General features: G+C 37.2%; 1 protein-coding gene across 1 annotated transcript; it reads right to left on the reverse strand.

Annotated features, from left to right (window-relative positions):
- Positions 1-16: 16 nt before the first annotated feature.
- On the reverse strand, positions 17-17,776 carry man2b2 (mannosidase, alpha, class 2B, member 2). The gene is made up of 19 exons (XM_079404122.1): positions 17,552-17,776; positions 17,325-17,471; positions 12,425-12,530; positions 12,082-12,254; positions 11,878-11,993; positions 11,164-11,341; positions 10,861-11,059; positions 9,929-10,119; positions 9,481-9,670; positions 8,570-8,706; positions 8,181-8,458; positions 7,907-8,098; positions 2,555-2,798; positions 2,348-2,458; positions 2,033-2,225; positions 915-1,061; positions 647-759; positions 424-544; positions 17-271 (listed from the first exon to the last, which is right to left on the reverse strand). The coding sequence occupies exons 1-19, from the start codon at positions 17,681-17,683 to the stop codon at positions 180-182; spliced, it is 3,060 nt and encodes a 1,019-aa protein (XP_079260248.1). The 5' UTR covers positions 17,684-17,776; the 3' UTR covers positions 17-179.
- Between the last annotated feature and the right edge of the window lie 248 nt (positions 17,777-18,024).

The following is an 18,024-nucleotide window of genomic DNA, read 5'->3' on the forward strand; positions in this document are numbered from 1 at the left end:
AACACTTCACAAAATGTGTGATGCTTAACACGATCTTTAATAATATCATAAGAAAAAATAAAGCAAATTTTCAAAAGGTGATTCAGCTTGTACACATCTTAAAATCATTACAGACAATTTAGAAATAATCGGAATAAAGAATCTTCACAGAAGATAAAAATCGGATAATGCAAATCTGTCTATTTAAAGTAAATGAAAAAGGTTCTGATTTCCTTCGGATAAATGGTCACATTGAAGTCCTGGTTTGTGCTGCTGAAAAAATCAGTTTGTTCTGTAAGCAGAGAAAAAAAAAAACATTTGTGACATTTCTTGAGATTTAACATTTCATGACATTCGATGACATTTCTTATTACATCTATTCAATAGGATTTAATTACTTGTCAGATCAAACATTGTAGTTACCAATCAAGGGTGAAATCTCACCTTCTTTCCGTACACTTTCATTGGTTTTCCAGCTCCACCTCTGGAGGTCTGATATATTCCACGTTCCAGTGAGGGAACGCTCCTGAACTTTGGTTACTTCACCTATGCCTCTCATAACTTCCTGTAAATGAATTAATGTATGAATTTACCGCTAAGTGGTGATGCTTAATAAATCTACCAATTGTTCTACCAACCCAAAAAAAAATGAACAGCTTAAATGTACCTTCAGGTTAATAACGGTGGGTTGTGATAGGACTGGGTCTTCTCCCTCTTCATACAGGTGTGTGATTCTCAAAAGAATACGGTCAAAGTCTATCTCAGACTTTCTCTCTCCACCTTAAAAAATAATATGTACATTTTGAATATAGCTTCTGGTTATAAGCAGAATTTATACTTCACCCTGAGTCTCTCCATCAAATCCCGATTCACATAACGGTTATGAAACATGATTGTTTTGCAAGTTTTTTTGTGTACAGTATATTGTGGCCTACCTGAGTTGAGACTGTGGAGATGCTGGGTGTGATCAGGACTGTAGCTCCAGCCAGGGATGCTGAGGGTCTGCATGTGGAGATTCTGGGGCAGCACAACCGGCTGTACAAACGGCCCACTAAATTTCTCTCTCTGATTCCACGGCTTTTCTGTGTAAGGGAAAAGTTTACTTTTCTTTGTCTCTGTTTGCTTGCCAAAATGTACAAAACACACAAATATGGAAATGTTATTGTTGTTCAGCACACTTTAGGTAAAGCACTGTTACTTCAAATTTTGCTCAATTGGCAACTTTTGTTAATGATTTTCTTATAATTCTTTATGATACATACAAGATGAAAAAAAAATAAAGAAAAATAAAATTTCACACAAAAGGGAGGTAATAATGAAAATGTAATAAAATAAATAATACAAGAAGGTAAAGCGTTTAAATGTACAAACAGAGATAAATTAGTAGGTGCACTAAGTACTAACAAAATACTATAAATCTGTCATCTGGATGATGATGCAAGAGTGCATATGCATGTTTAAAAAGGGCTTCCACATTTTAAGGAAAGATGTACTGGGCAGTGTTATTTCAGTATTTCTTTCAATATTCTGAAATAGTTTGATAATTTTTATATTTTCTGTTTTCATTTTCATTTCAGTTAGAAGTTTTAGTAATTTTGTTGTTTTTGTCATTTTATTAGTATTTTTTAATATAACTATAAAGTTTTTATTTCAGTTTTAGTAATTTTAGTACATCATATTAAATTGTCAAAATAAAATTAAAAATGAGACATGTTGCCTTAGAACCTAGCAGAAAAATTACGTTTTTTTCTAACTTATTATATTTCAAGCAATATACATATTTTATGACTGTAGTTTAGTTTACTGTAAAAACCTTGGTACTGGGCCAATGGAGCGAATTTCAATTTTTTAACTGACAACTTTTTTTTACATAAATTTAAACTGCACCTGTTAAAAATTAAAGATAAATGAAGGGTACGCTACAGTATGTTGCCTATTATTTGGTTGCCTATTGTTACTCATTAGATGGTTAACACTGAATGTAATAAACTTTTTGGAGGAACTGAAACTGAAATGACAAGTAGTTGAGCAATGCCTGTGTCTGCAAACTCACGGGGTTGGTCAATGGGCATAACCACAGGTCTGTGTTGCAGCTCTAGTGCCTCCTGTTGGTAGATAGATGACAATGCAGAAGGGGAGCCCAGCAGCATCCAGAGAACGGGCCGCACCACAGACGAGTCATTAAGAGTCAGGTTATAACCCAGATTCCACTCCTGGTTGTTCCAAAGCCGTCTATGAAGCATCACCTAATGCACACACACAATGCACAGTATACAAATCATTTGTAAAATAGAAAACAGCTAAATAAGGCCTTAGAGATTGTCACAACAGTGCCAAGTATGTGTGAAAGGCAAATGAAAGCCCTCACTTCTAGTTGACCTTGACTTAGACTGGCCACTCCATGAGCTCTTTCACTGAGGAACACAACTCTGCTGGAATCATCTTCTATATAGGCCGCTCGTACCATTGGGTAGTAATTCTGTGCATGTAAACACAACAGACGTATAATAAGCATATCTCTTAATATCTGACAAACTGGTATGATTTATGAATTTTAGGTGTAAAGCAACCTTACACGGGCGATTGTGTTGTTCACAAAGGTCTTATATGTCCTTTTCATCATCTGATAGCCGTTGTTATCAGTAAACAGTGTTCTGTTATTCTTCAGACTCGTGCGGGTTCTGAACACGGTCTCTCTGTTCATCTCTAGGGGGCCCACGTTATAGCTCTGCTCCAGTCTGAAACATGCCAGTCGACCCTCAAACCCTACCGGCACTCTGGTGACCACGGAGTAAAAGTGATTCTTATCTTCTTCCTCTCTGCAGAAAGAACACTCACACTTTTAGGACTGAGAACTATTGCTAGATTTGTGGAGAAAATGTGTGTGGTGTTTAAAGTTGCATTAAATCAGACATAGAGCCAGATATTTTTCTTTTATATTGTGGTGTACATCAGAGATTAACAGATTATTGACAGAAACAAATTGTATGGCAAGAACTTGCTATTATCCATCGGTTGTTAACTGCTTGAGATGTGAGCATTGCACGTCAGCGCTGCAGTGAGTTGAAACCTTCTCATCGTCAAGGCGAGCGTGGCTCATAGTTGCTTAGCAAAGGCAAACACCATGAGAGCACGAGCTCCGGTGTGCTTTGAAAGAAGAGAAAGCGGTACAGCTCGCATTTCTAGATGCGAATTGTGAACGCTCCCATGTTTTTAAATTGTATGTATTCTGCCACATATTGATGTCTCTGGGCTAAGACCCGGGTATCCCTTCACCCTAGAACCGTCCCTGCCTAGAATCTGTATATCCAACATCACAGACATTCAAAAAGACAAACTAAGAACTTGACCTCTCAACAGTTATTATAGTGTTAGGGGCGGGGTTTTAACACTTCAAATAACTCGCTGTAATTTATTTTATTTTATTTTATATATATATATATATATATATATATATATATATATGCAGTGCCCTCCATAAGGATTGGAACTGTAAAGACAAAATATAATATGATTAACATGAATATGAGACAAAACTACAGAATGTCACATTTTATTATTAGCCGTTTCAACACATAGATGTTTTGCCAGCTAAGAAGTTCAGCACTTTTAGAGTTCATCCCACTCATTGATGTGAGCATAAGTATTGGGACAGTTGAACATAAGGCAGATATAAAAGATTAAAAGCTATTATTTAGATGTAGATCCCTTGAGCACAATCACAGCAGTGAGTCTGTGACCCATAGACATCACTAGACTCTTTGTCTCATCCTTTGAAATACTTTTCCCAGCCTTTAATGCAGCCAATTCCACTTGTTGCTTGTTTTAGGGAGTTTCTGCCTTTACTCCCAGTAGCACTTTACAGATGAGGATGTATGCTTGGGATCATTAGCAGTTCCCTTTTTTCTCCACATTTTTGCTTTCCCATCACTTAGATAAAGGTTCATCTTTGTCTCATCGGTCCATAAACACCGTTCCAAAACTCTTCTGGCTCACCTTTGTGCTTTTTTGTAAACTCTAATCTTGCCTTTCTATTTTTGGTGCTGGTCAGAGGTTTGCATCTTGCTGTGTAGCATCTGTAATTCTGTGTCAAAGCCTCCTGAGGACAGTAGATTGTCAGAGCATCACCCCAGCTTTCTGGAAGTTGTTGGTGATTTTATAGACACGTCTTTTAGGATTCATTTTCACAGCTTTTATGATTTGTCTGTCATCAACTACTGTTGCTTTCTCAGCCGATCAGGTCGTTGTTGGTTGCTGGTGTCGCTGGTCGTTTGAGTTTGCTCCATGCCCTTTGTTTTTGCTAGCGCTCTAATTGACTTATCTTTTAGCATCCAAATTGCTTGCTTTTCTCTCAAAGTTAGCTCTCTCATCTTCATCCTGGTTTGTGTGTGTCATCATCGAATGCAAGAAGTAATGGATATAACTGATACGACACATTCCCTGCTTTTAATATCTGAAGAATTAATGCAACAGGACACAGCTGATCACTTAGAAAGACCTGTGAGGCAACTGTCCCAATACTTATGCTCACATCAGATCGAGGGATGAAACTCGAAAAGTGCTGAACTTCTTAGCTGGTAAAACATCTATGTGTTGAATCGCCCAATAATAAAATGTGACATTCTGTAGTTTTGTCTCATATTCATCTTTTAGTCATATTTGTAAATGTCTTGACTCCACAGCCAACAGAGCAATTTTGTCTTTACTGTTCCAATACTTATGGAGGGCACTGTATATTAGGGGTGGGAATCTTTTTCTGTCAGCACGAATTCCAGAACGATTCTTGCTTTACTTTATTCCCCCTTTATACATACATATCCTTACATAAGTAATTAAGTACTTTTTAAAATAATTAAAAAAATTTTTTTATTAAAACAGTGTATGTTAAGAATTTTAAACTAATATAACTTCAAAACATACAAGCAAGTAGCAAATAATAAAGAGGAGCATAGAAACATATAACAAACAAAGAGTGCTTTCAGTATTTAAGATTATCTGAACATTTTCCATTCAAGAATTATGACATCATAGACAGTGGGAGATCTATTAAGCTGCATTCACGCACAGATGAGGTTCTCATTTTAAATATATAACTCCACTGCATTACAAACCACATAAATGATGACTTCGTAGAGCATTTCTAAGGAAAATACCGACGGGCGCGACCGCACACTTCAAGTGTATCATCAAACAAAGTGCGTGTCTCTCACAGTGCATCCTGTGTAATGAAGCCCGTTGTAACTCAGAAGGTTCGAGTGGTGTATGTGTGTGAGGAATTGGAAGCAAGCAGAATACCGGTGTTTCTAAAGCAAACTTGGCATCATCGCACATCTGGTTAAAAACTAAGCTCAGAATCGATCCAGAATCGTTGGAGAGAATCACAATGCATAGATTTTTTTGTCCCACCCCTACTGTATGTATGTATGTATATATATATATATATATATATATATATATATATATATATATATATATATATATATATATGTATGTGTGTGTGTGTGTGCATGTTTATGTGGTTTATGAGGACACAAATTTGTATAATGACATGGGTATGACAGAGGTATTACAATATGAAGGTGGTTTATGAGGACACTGCCTATGTCCCCGTAATTCAAAAGGCTTAAAAAAAAAAAAAAAATACTAAATGGTGTTTTTTTTTTAAATCTAAAAATGCACAAAGTCTCCTGTGAGGGCTAAGTTTAGGTGTAGGGTTGGTGTAGGGCAATAGCACACGCAGTTTGTTCAGTATAAAAACCATTACGCCTATGAAGAGTCCCAACATGTGTGTGTGTGTGTATGTATGCATGTATGCGTGTATGTATGTATGCGTGCATGCTATATATATATATATATATATATATAGCAGCCATTTGCTAAAATCATTTAAGTTCTTTTTTTTTTTCCTCATTAATGTACACACAGCACCCCATATTGACAGAAAAACACAGAATTGTTGACATTTTTGCAAATTTATTAAAAAAGAAAAACTGAAATAATCACATGGTCCTAAGTATTCAGACCCTTTGCTCAGTATTTAGTAGAAGCACCCTTTTGATCTAATACAGCCATGAGTCTTTTTGGGAAAGATGTAACAAGTTTTTCACACCTGGATTTGGGGATCCTCTGCCATTCCTCCTTGCAGATCCTCTCCAGTTCTGTCAGGTTGGATGGTAAACGTTGGTGGACAGCCATTTTTAGGTCTCTCCAGAGATGCTCAATTGGGTTTAAGTCAGGGCTCTGGCTGGGCCATTCAAGAACAGTCACAGAGTTGTTGTGAAGCCACTCCTTCGTTATTTTAGCTGTGTGTTTAGGGTCATTGTCTTGTTGGAAGGTAAATCTTCGGCCCAGTCTGAGGTCCTGAGCACTCTGGAGAAGGTTTTCGTCCAGGATATCCCTGTACTTGGCCGCATTCATCTTTCCCTCGATTGCAACCAGTCGTCCTGTCCCTGCAGCTGAAAAACACCCCCACAGCATGATGCTGCCACCACCATGCTTCACTGTTGGGACTGTATTGGACAGGTGATGAGCAGTGCCTGGTTTTCTCCACACATACCTCTTAGAATTAAGGCCAAAAAGTTCTATCTTGTCTCATCAGACCAGAGAATCTGATTTCTCACCATCTTGTGGTCCTTCAGGTGTTTTTTTGTGTCTTGCACTGAGGAGAGGCTTCCGTCGGGCCACTCTGCCATAAAGCCCTGACTGGTGGAGGGCTGCAGTGATGGTTGACTTTCTACAACTTTCTCCCATCTCCCGACTGCATCTCTGGAGGTCAGCCACAGTGATCTTTGGGTTCTTCTTTACCTCTCTCACCAAGGCTCTTCTCCCCCGACAGCTCAGTCTGGCCGGACGGCCAGCTCTAAGAAGGGTTCTGGTCGTCCCAAACGTCATCCATTTAAGGATTATGGAGGCCACTGTGCTCTTAGGAACCTTAAGTGCAGCAGAATATTTTTTGTACCCTTGGCCAGATCTGTGCCTTGCCACAATTCTGTCTCTGAGCTCTTCAGGCAGTTCCTTTGACCTCATGATTCTCATTTGCTCTGACATGCACTGTGAGCTGTAAGGTCTTATATAGACAGGTGTGTGGCTTTCCTAATCAAGTCCAGTCAGTATAATCAAACACAGCTGGACTCAAATGAAGGTGTAGAGCCATCTCAAGGATGATCAGAAGAAATGGACAGCACCTGAGTTAAATATATGAGTGTCACAGCAAAGGGTCTGAATACTTAGGACCATGTGATATTTCAGTTTTTCTTTTTTAATAAATCTGCAAAAATGTCAACAATTCTTTGTTTTTCTGTCAATATGGGGTGCTGTGTGTACATTAATGAGGGAAAAAAAAATGAACAAATGATTTTAGCAAATGGCTGCAATATAACATCTGAATACTTCTGAATACTGAATACTTTCCGTACCCACTGTATATTATATGTTTTATATATATATATATATATATATATATATATATATATATATATATATATATATATATATATATATATATATATATATAAAACATTTATAAATATTGTCCATTTCTCGGTTATCAGCCCTAACATAAAATGAATTATGGGCTTATCAAATTGACTAGAACCGGGGTTCTCAAACTCGTTCCTGGAGCCTCCCCAACACTGCACATTTTGCATGTCTCCTTTATCAATCACACCTGATTCAACTCATCAGCTCATTAGTAGCAACTCCAAGACCTGAAATGGGTGTGTCAGACAAAGGAGACATGCAAAATGTGCAGTGTTGGGGAGGCTCCGGGGACGTGTTTGGGAACCCTTGGACTAGAACATTTTTGTCATCCCTACTTTAAATGAAGGTTGTATTTTAAATTGCTGCCTTGCATTTTACAGAGAACAACAACCCTAGAAGCAGACAGACATAATAGATTCAGGATATCAAGAAACACCTTTTCTTTTACCTGTAGAAATACTGGCGTATCTCTGAGACTACCTTCCCTGGCACAATCTCCATGGCCACAGATTTGTATGCAGGAATAGCTGTGCCATTGGCAGTAAAAATGTAGTTGTCTGAGATTGGCCCAGAGTGGATGTCCCCATTGGCCTCATACACCCAGAAATCCTGCTGTACTCTAATTCTCATCTTTTCACACCTGTAATGGATAGACTAGATCAACTGATATGTTCTATTGGACATAACTGTGGCAATCTGATGCATATTGAAGGAGAACTTGCCGGTCTGTGATGCTGTGCAGAAGGTTTGTCTCTTGGTCAAACATCAGTTTGTAGCACTCATTCAGCACTGGTAGCAACTTCCTACCTGTTCTCTTCCACTGACTCACATTCTTCTTTTTAAATTTCACTACTCTGGCCACATGAGTCGCCCCACAGGCAGATCTAGTGTCACAGTGGGATTGTGGGAACTGCACAATGTACTTTCTGTACTGCAGTCCACCCAGCTCAGCAACGAAGAACAGATCGTAGACAGTGGAAGACTCCATCGATTGCTGGATCTGCAGTTAATTATTGAGTCTGTTATTAACAGAAACATCTGATGACTATGATGACTACATGTCATGACAGAAGCAATGAATGAGATCAACAGAAAAAATATGTTTTGCAACCTGAGCAGGTACTGCCTTTCCATCATCGTCAAGCACAACTGCCATTGCATATGCCACAGAAATATTAATATATGTTGAAATGTTCCAGGCAAGTGGGTTGTACACGATGATATGCTGTTCCAGAACATTTCCGGAGTCTGAAACAACAACAAAACCTTTATTAGACAATTAGCCTTTATTCAACCAAACTTTACTTCACATTTTAAGATTGATAACTACTAATGCTGGCAATTAGACTGAAAATATAATTAAAATGTACTTAAACTATCAATATTATCTATATATTATGTCTACATTATCAATTGAGTTTAATAAGATATCTAAAAATAAAAATCAAGAACCAAGAGAAGAGTCTAAAAACCACAAGCTAACTTTGTCTACCAAAAAAAATATTACATTTAAACTTAACTTAGTTATATTAACTAAGTTAAGTTATTTAGTTATTAAGTTTTAATATAACTGTAATAACAATGACAAAGGAAAAATATCAATGGAATCACTTTTACAGCCAATCAGAATTCATTCTGCTTTAAAGAGCACAAGCATTGAGCAAGTGGCAGATACCTCAGCATGTGCTTACAATGAACAGAATGTTATTGTGCGTTGGTGTGGATGCTAATATAGTTATTATAATAGTAATCATTATAGTTATCGTTCTTGGTGTGAACAGGCCTTTACTCATATCTTGTTGGCTGCTGGTATATTTAATCCAGGTATATTTTAAAATGTATTTTTATTTCAATATAAATTATAATTACATTAATTAATAAATTAATTACATTTATTTTAAATCAAATTGAAGTCTAATGCATTTCACTGGTCAATTAACAAGAAAAGATCAGAACTGAACAGAGAATATAGATCCACATGCTGAGAAGAAAGATTCAGAGAATATAAATAAAGAAATGTACCGGTCTTCACTGTAGTGGATCTGGTTTGGGGTGTGTGATGGATGTCATTGGAAATTTCAAGGGTTTGTGGAAGCAAGAATATGGCTGCCAAGAGCTCCTCAGCTCCCATCATGCCTTGCATGAGATGCTCCATGTACATATCAGCCACTTTGGGTGATTCTGTCCCTGTGATGCCATCATGGTGCTGAACCTGGTGCAAATCAGATGAGATAATGACCAGTCAATTTCTAGTCATACATAAATTATTTATGGGTCATGTTTGATTTGGGCCTATGGGCCTGAATCATGAAAGAACGTTCATGAGAAAAAGATTTAGTACCAGATAGACATTGATGAATTTACATTTTCATCATTGCAACTAAATAAATTTAAATTGCAAATGCCATGCTGCTCAAAGTTGCTCAAAAGGAAATGGTAGTGGCATAAATAGATATTTAAAACCAGGCACCTCTGAGACAGCCCATCGAAGGGCCTTGAGTTTGTCTAGAGCCCATTCTCTCTGAACTGGACCTTCTGGGTAGCTGATACGGCATCTAGTGAAGAGAGACTCTGCTGCATACAGGAGGGAACTTGCTCGTCTAGCTACTCCTTTCAGAACATTTCTGGACCCATAGAACCCCGTCCATGCCTGAAACGGTTCTAGAAAATGAGGATAAAAGACCTTTCAGGACCATTTGTTTTTCAGAAATGCAGAGAATCACTAATAGACCCATTTGACATTTCCAGGGTTCACAGAATCCACAATAGCATTTCTAAAAAGAGGGGGAAAAAAATTCTTACATTGGCCAGAAGAGAGAAAAATGTCAAATTTGCTGTCACTGTCTTTATATCTTTGCTGTCACCATTATATTAGAAACACTCACACAGCAGCGTTAAATGGATAGTTCACCCAAAAATGAAAATTCTGTCATTAATTACTCACCCTCATGTCGTTACAAACCCATAAGACCTTCGTTCATTTTCGGAACACAATTTAAGATATTTCTGATGCATTCTGAGAGCTCTCTGACCCTCCCATAGACAGCAATGTAATTATCACGATCAAGGTCCATAAATGTAGCAAGGACATCATTAAAATAGTCCATTTGACATCAGGGACGTTGATCATGTTAATTACATTGCTGTCTATGGAGTGTCAGAGAGCTCTCAGAATGCATCAAAATTATAATAATTTGTGTTCCGAAGGTCTTACAGGTTTGGAACGAATTTTCATTTTTGGGTGAATTATGCCTATAACTATTCTTTTGCAATTTAATGCATGGTAATAAAACACAAAGTGTAGTGTTAAAAATGTTCAGTAAATGGTGGAAGCACATCATCACAGTCTGTGAAAGGGTTCATCACAATTACAGAAGTAGCTATAATATCCAAATTGTAAACCTGTTGAGTAAGGTAGGAAGTCTTGGTTTCCTCTCACATCCCAGGACAGATTTGTTTGGTGCACTGTCTGGAAATAGTCCTTTAGCGTGGCATACTGAACTGCGACTCCATACTTGTCACTGTGTGCGTTAATGTAGTTTATTAAAACATCCATGTTCATAAACTGCACTGAAGCATTGAAGAACTGCTTGTCACAACCCTGTAAATACAACATACCCTTGTAAAACTGGATGAGTTAGTGAATATATAAAATAAATACTGTACTGTATGTGTTAGCCTGTGGCATGATGGTGCTGAACTGACCCAAGGCCAGAGAACATGACTGGTTGTGAACCACTGGGCCCTCTGTTTGATGTTGTCCACCATGGTCTGTGCGTAAAGCTCTACGGTTTCTTTGGTCACTGGCAGACTCATGTTGGGGTATATGCCATCTTTAGGAGGGTCCGGAAACAGAGCAACACCATTCCAGTAAAACCCAGACCTAGGCACAATTACCATCAATATAACAGCATGCTCAAAAAAAAAATGTTTTTGTTCTAATGCTTTTTGTTTTTACACAGAAAAGTTTAAAGTTTTTTTTAATAAAAGGTTGTTTATAACAAAGGGATGGTAAGAATATTTAATATTTTGAAAGAAGTCTTATGCTTACCAAGGCTATTCACTCAAAATTACAGTAATATCTCATAATATTACAACTTAAAAACTTTTTTTTTGCTTTAATATATTTAAAATAGTAATTCATTCCTTTTTTTCAGGATTCTTTGATGAATAGAAAGTTTAAAAAAAAAGCATATTTCTTTTTTGAAATATAATCTTGGGGAACATTATAAGTGTCTTTACAGTCACTTTTGATCAATTAATGCATTCTTGTTAAGAATAATAGTAATCTAACTGACCCCAAAATGTTGAATAATAGTGTATAAATTAATAGAACTTTCTAGATCTTCATGTTAAACAAAAATCACAATTGAAGTGTTACAAAATAATAATAATAAAAATACATTTACTGGGTGTCACCTGTTAGAGAAGGGGAGATACGATGGTGTGCAGTAACTGAACTGGTCCATAGTGTGTGTGAATATCTCTTGTTTTTCCTTTAAGGATGGTGAACCTCTCCACACAAACTGCAATTTCTACAAATACTATATAATATTATTAAAAACTTCATATGCACAGCTGTATTATAAATGTTTTACCAAACCAATTACGCAATAGCACAACCTTGTTTTCCTGCATGTCATCTTTAAGGTCATAGTCGATGCGAGAGATGAGGTGAGCGTCAAACCCCGCAAGTGCAAAGAGGACCGGGGTGGTGGCTGACGCACCAAACGGATCAACATGCCATCCGAAACGTGGCCGAACACCAAAAGTCTCATACAAGAAGCCGTGTCCCTCTACAAGCCAGAAGAAGAGAAAGAGAGGCAGATGAGAAAATCTATAACTACATGCAACATTTTTAACACCATTTAACATAGCATTATTTAAAGTAATGTGTAAATAACATGTTACATAAAAATGGTATCAGCACTATGATATTTGTAAAGAGTGTTTCATGCTCATGCACCTGTGAGTTGAAGAATGGCATCATCTACATCTGTCACTGCTTCATCATGCATCACCTGACCCCCGATTATGAACTCCAGACGACCCTCGTTTAGCAGCTGTCTCACCTGACATATAAAACAAGTCACCTTAAACCTGTTTATTTATTTGTTTTTGATCTTTCAGATGCCACAGCCCTCAAACTTGATCACACTTGCAAGAACCCCATCCCAAAATTGAAAAATCAGCTATATATTTTCATGCATAAAAACACCCAATTTATACTGTGAAAGTGTATCTATATCATTTAGTGCTGTCGAATGATTAATAGCGAATAATCGCATCCAAAATAAGTGTTGGGTTACATAATATATGTGTGTGTACTATGTATATTTATTATGTATATATAAACACACGTGTATATATTTTGAAACTATTTACATGTATATGCATTTATATATTTATATTACTTTTTATATATAAATATATTTAATATATAAAGATAGCATATTTTTCTTAGATATACAGTGGTGTGAAAAAGTGTTGGCCCCCTTCCTGATTTTTTTTTTTTTTTTTTTTTTTACATGTTTGTCACACTTTAATGTTTCAGATCAAAATAATTTAAATATTAAATCAAAGATAACACAAGTAAACACAACATGCAGTTTTTGAATGAAGTTTTTTATTATGAAGGGAAAACAAAATCCAAACCCACATGGCCCTGTGTGAAAAAGTGCTTGCCCCCTAAACCTAATAACTGGTTGGGCCACCCTTAGCAGCAACAACTGCAATCAAGCGTTTGCGATAACTTGCAATGAGTCTCTTACAGCGCTGTGGAGGAATTTTGGCCCACTTATCTTGGCAGAATTGTTGTAATTCAGCCACATTGGAGGGTTTTTGAGCATGAACCGCCTTTTTAAGGTCATGCCACAGCATCTCAATAGGATTCAGGTCAGGACTTTGACTAGGCCACTCCAAAGTCTTTATTTTGTTTTTCTTCAGCCATTCAGAGGTGGATTTGCTGGTGTGTTTTGGATCATTGTCCTGCTGCAGAACCCAAGTTAGCTTCAGCTTGAGGTCACCAACAGATGGCCGGACATTGTCCTTCAGGATTTTTTGGTAGACAGCTGAATTCATGGTTCCATTTATCACAGCAAGTCTTCCAGGTCCTGAAGCAGCAAAACAGCCCCAGACCATCACACTACCACCACCATATTTTACTGTTGGTATGATGTTCTTTTTCTGAAATGCTGTGTTACTTTTACGCCAGATGTAATGGGACACACACCTTCCAAAAAGTTCAACTTTTGTCTCGTCAGTCCACAGAGTATTTTCCCAAAAGTCTTGGGAATCATCGAGATGTTTTCTGGCAAAACTGAGACAATCCTTTATGTTCTTTTTGCTCAGCAACGGTTTTCGTCTTGGAACTCAGCCATGCAGGCCATTTTTGGCCAGTCTCTTTCTTATGGTGGAGTCATGAACACTGACCTTAACTGAGGCAAGTGAGGCCTGCAGTTCTTTAAATGTTGTTGTGGGGTCTTTTGTGTCGTCGCTGCGTTCTTGGGGTAATTTTGTGGATAATGGCTCTCACTGTGGTTCGCTGAAGTCCCGAAGCTTTAGAAATGGCTTTATAACCTTTTCCAGACTGATAGATCTAAATTACTTTCTTTCTAATTTGTTCCTGAACTTCTTTGGATCTCAACATGATGTGTAGCTTTTGAGGATCTTTAGGTCTACTTTACTTTGTCAGGCAGGTCCTATTTAAGTGATTTCTTGATTGCGAACAGGTGTGGCAGTAATCAGGTTGGGGGGGGGGCAAACACTTTTTCACACAGGGCCATGTGGGTTTGGATTTTGTTCGGACTGCATGTTGTGTTTACTTGTGTTATCTTTGATTAATATTTAAATTTGTTTGATGATCTGAAACATTAAAGTGTGACAAACATGCAAAAAAATTAAAAATCAGGAAGGGGGCCAACACTTTTTCACACCACTGTATATACATGCATGTGTTTGTATTTATTATGTCTATATTGAATATATAATATAATATATCATAAAGTATAATAATATAAATATATAAATGCATATACATGTAAATATTTTCAAAATATATGCTGTATGTGTGTGTATTTATATATACATAATACATAAACAGTATACATACATATAGTATGCAAACAAAAACTTTTATTTTGGATGCAATAATCACGATTAATCGTTTGACAGCACAATCATAAATATGTAAAATATCATTTGGAAATTATTTTCTATTATATGTTACATTAATATTTTTTCTACTTACTACAGTTTTGTACTGTTAGATTTAATTATTGATTTATTTTTATTTACTTGAATCATTTTTTTATTTTAATCTATTTATTTAAACTGCAGTGCTTTACAACTATTGGACAGGAAGAGCTAAATAAACGTAACTTATCAGTGCATCTAAACCAACAACATGTTTATTAGATCCTATACCCACTAAACTACTGAAAGAGTTGTTACCTGTAGCAGAAGAACCGCTTCTCAATATTATTAACTCATTGTTATCTTTAGGTCACGTCCCAAAACCATTCAAGCTGGTGGTTATTAAGCCTCTTATTAAGAAACCACAACTAGATTCTAATGAACTGGCAAATTACAGACCCATTTCAAATCTTCCGTTTATGTCTAAAATTTTAGAAAAAGTTGTGTCTGCTCAATTGTGCTCCTTCTTGCAAAAAAATGATCTCTATGAAGAATTTGAGTCAGGTTTCAGGCCTCACCATAGTACAGAAACTGCACTTGCTAAAATTACAAATGACTTGCTTCTTGCTTCAGACCAAGGCTGCATCTCATTGCTAGTATTACTTGATCTTAGTGCTGTGTTTGACACTATAGACCATGACATACTCATAGATCGATTACAAAACTATACTGGTATTCAAGGGCAGGCTTTAAGATGGTTTAGATCCTACCTGTCTGATCGCTACCACTTTGTTCATTTAAATGGGGAGTCATCTCAATTATCACCAGTAAAGTATGGAGTACCACAAGGATCTGTCCCAGGCCCTCTGCTATTTTCAATATACATGTTGCCCCTTGGTAATATTATTAGAAAATACAGGATTAGTTTTCATTGTTATGCTGATGATACTCAACTATATATCTCAACAAGACCAGATCAAACTTCTAAACTAAGCTAATAGATTGTGTAAAAAATGTAAAAGATTGGATGACCAATAATTTCCTCCTATTAAATTCAGATAAGACAGAGATATTACTTATTGGACCAAAAAAACAGTACACAGAATCTCTTGGATTACAATTTGCAACTAGAAGTGAAGTTGAAGTGAAGCAACTAGAATACTGTTGAAGTGAAGTGAAGTGAAGTGACATACTTTCAAGTATGGTGACCCATACTCGGAATTTGTGCTCTGCATTTAACCCATCCAACGTGCACACACACAGCAGTGAACACACACACAGCAGTGAACACACACACACCGTGAACACACACCCGGAGCAGTGGGCACCCATTTATGCTGCGGCGCCCGGGGAGCAGTTGGGGGTTCGGTGCCTTGCTCAAGGGCACCTCAGTCGTGGTATTGAGGGTGGAGAGAGCACTGTACATTCACTCTCCCCACCTACAATCCCTGCCGGCCCGAGACTCGAACCCACAACCTTTGGATTACAAGTCAGACTCTTTAACCATTAGGCCATGACTTCCCCGTTACGTCCTCTAAAGCCAAAAATCTGGGTGTTATATTAGACAGCATCTTGTCCTTTGAAAATCATATTTCCCATGTTACAAAAACAGCATTCTTCCATCTTAGAAACATTGCCAAGCTTCGAAACATGCAACCTGTTTCTGATGCAGAAAAGCTAGTTCATGCATTCATGACCTCTAGACTGGACTATTGTAATGCACTGCTAGGTGGTTGTCCTGCATCTTCAATAAACAAGCTACAGATAGTCCAAAATGCAGCGGCTAGAGTTCTTACCAGGTCAAGAAAATATGATCATATTACCCCAATTTTACAGTCTCTGCACTGGCTACCTATTAAGTTCCATATCATTTACAAAATATTATTACTTGCCTATAAGGCCCTAAATGGTTTAGCTCCTGCGTACCCAACTTGTCTTCTACCAAACTACAATCCAGCCCGCTCCCTAAGGTCGCAAAACTCTGGACATTTGGTAGTACCTAGGATGGCAAAGTCCACTAAAGGAGGTAGAGCTTTTTCACATTTGGCTACCAAACTCTGGAATAGCCTTCCTGATAATGTTCGGTGTTCAGATACACTTTCTCTGTTTAAATCTAGATTAAAGACACATCTCTTTAGACAAGCATTCACATAATGCATCTTATAATCTTGTACTGCAGTTATATCTGATCAAATGAACATTATTATTATTCTTTAGCTTGGGTTGAACAAATCATTTTTGCTTAGATGGAACAGCAGCTACGCTTTTTATGTCTCTATTTGTTTCTCTGTTTCTGCCAGAGGATTAACATCCCGTGGTAACTAGGACATAGAAGCTTCAGTCTGGATCCAACCCTTAAATGATCTGAGATGACCGAACACCTGAGAAAAGATAATGCCAACCCCTCAGAGGACCTCAGAGGATGCAAAAGCTCAGACAACATACAGAAATACCTAATTTTGCCATAAGTTAAATATATTAAGGTTCTGCAATATATACATATATAGTGGAAACTTAATTTCCTGTAGAGCTGCTTTGCAACGATTTGTATCGTAAAAAGCGCTATACAAATAAACTTGAACTTAATTAAACGTTTTGAACATTTCTACACGTTTTTTTTTTCCATGCTCCAGTTTGAAAATCTGTCTTAAACAATAATTTAAATGATTTACCTTCATTATGTTATACTTAAAACTACTAAAACAGCTAATAAGTTATCTGTAAGTCCTTACCTGTTTCTTGTGCCAATCTGTTGCCACATTCACCCACCAGAGTCGGAAAAACTCCTGTTCAACTGCGATGAATTTACGGCTTTTGACTCGTGACAGCTCTTCAACTACACTGCTGTACATATTGCTGGCGTATGCATGCATGCTCTCCTACAACAGAGGAGTTTGACAAAACTGATGAAGATAGCTCCACTTAGAAAACATACAAGCCATTAATGTCTGCGTTTTACCTGGACGGTGTACACCCAGCCAACATCCATATGACTGTGAGGCACGACGAAAGCTTGAATCCTCTCGGCTGCATCGTTTTCAGAGACTGTCATGAGCAGTAAACCGAGAAAGAAAGATAAAAACACTACCATTGCCACTACAAGATCATCGAAACATCATCACTGGTGTTTCAGGAGAGTCTCGTGACTGCGTGTGACCGCATGCGCATGCGCACTTTTACTTCCCATTTCATTCGCTGTGTTTGCAGCTTCTTTGAAAAACTTTGATCAGCGTATAAAGATTGATTTCCGCATAAAGTATCTATTGTAATGCAATTTTGTATATTTATTTTTACTCGTTTGACTATTTTATGTTTATTTATTTGTTGCTTTTAGATGGTTGCATATAAAATAAAATAAAAATCTTAAAAATCACTTTCTTATTGACGTTTTCCAAAGAGGTGCTTTGCTGTGATTGCCTGAAGTACGTGTAA

Source organism: Barbus barbus, assembly GCF_936440315.1.
Source record: "Barbus barbus genome assembly, chromosome: 1".
Lineage (NCBI taxonomy): Eukaryota > Metazoa > Chordata > Actinopteri > Cypriniformes > Cyprinidae > Barbus > Barbus barbus.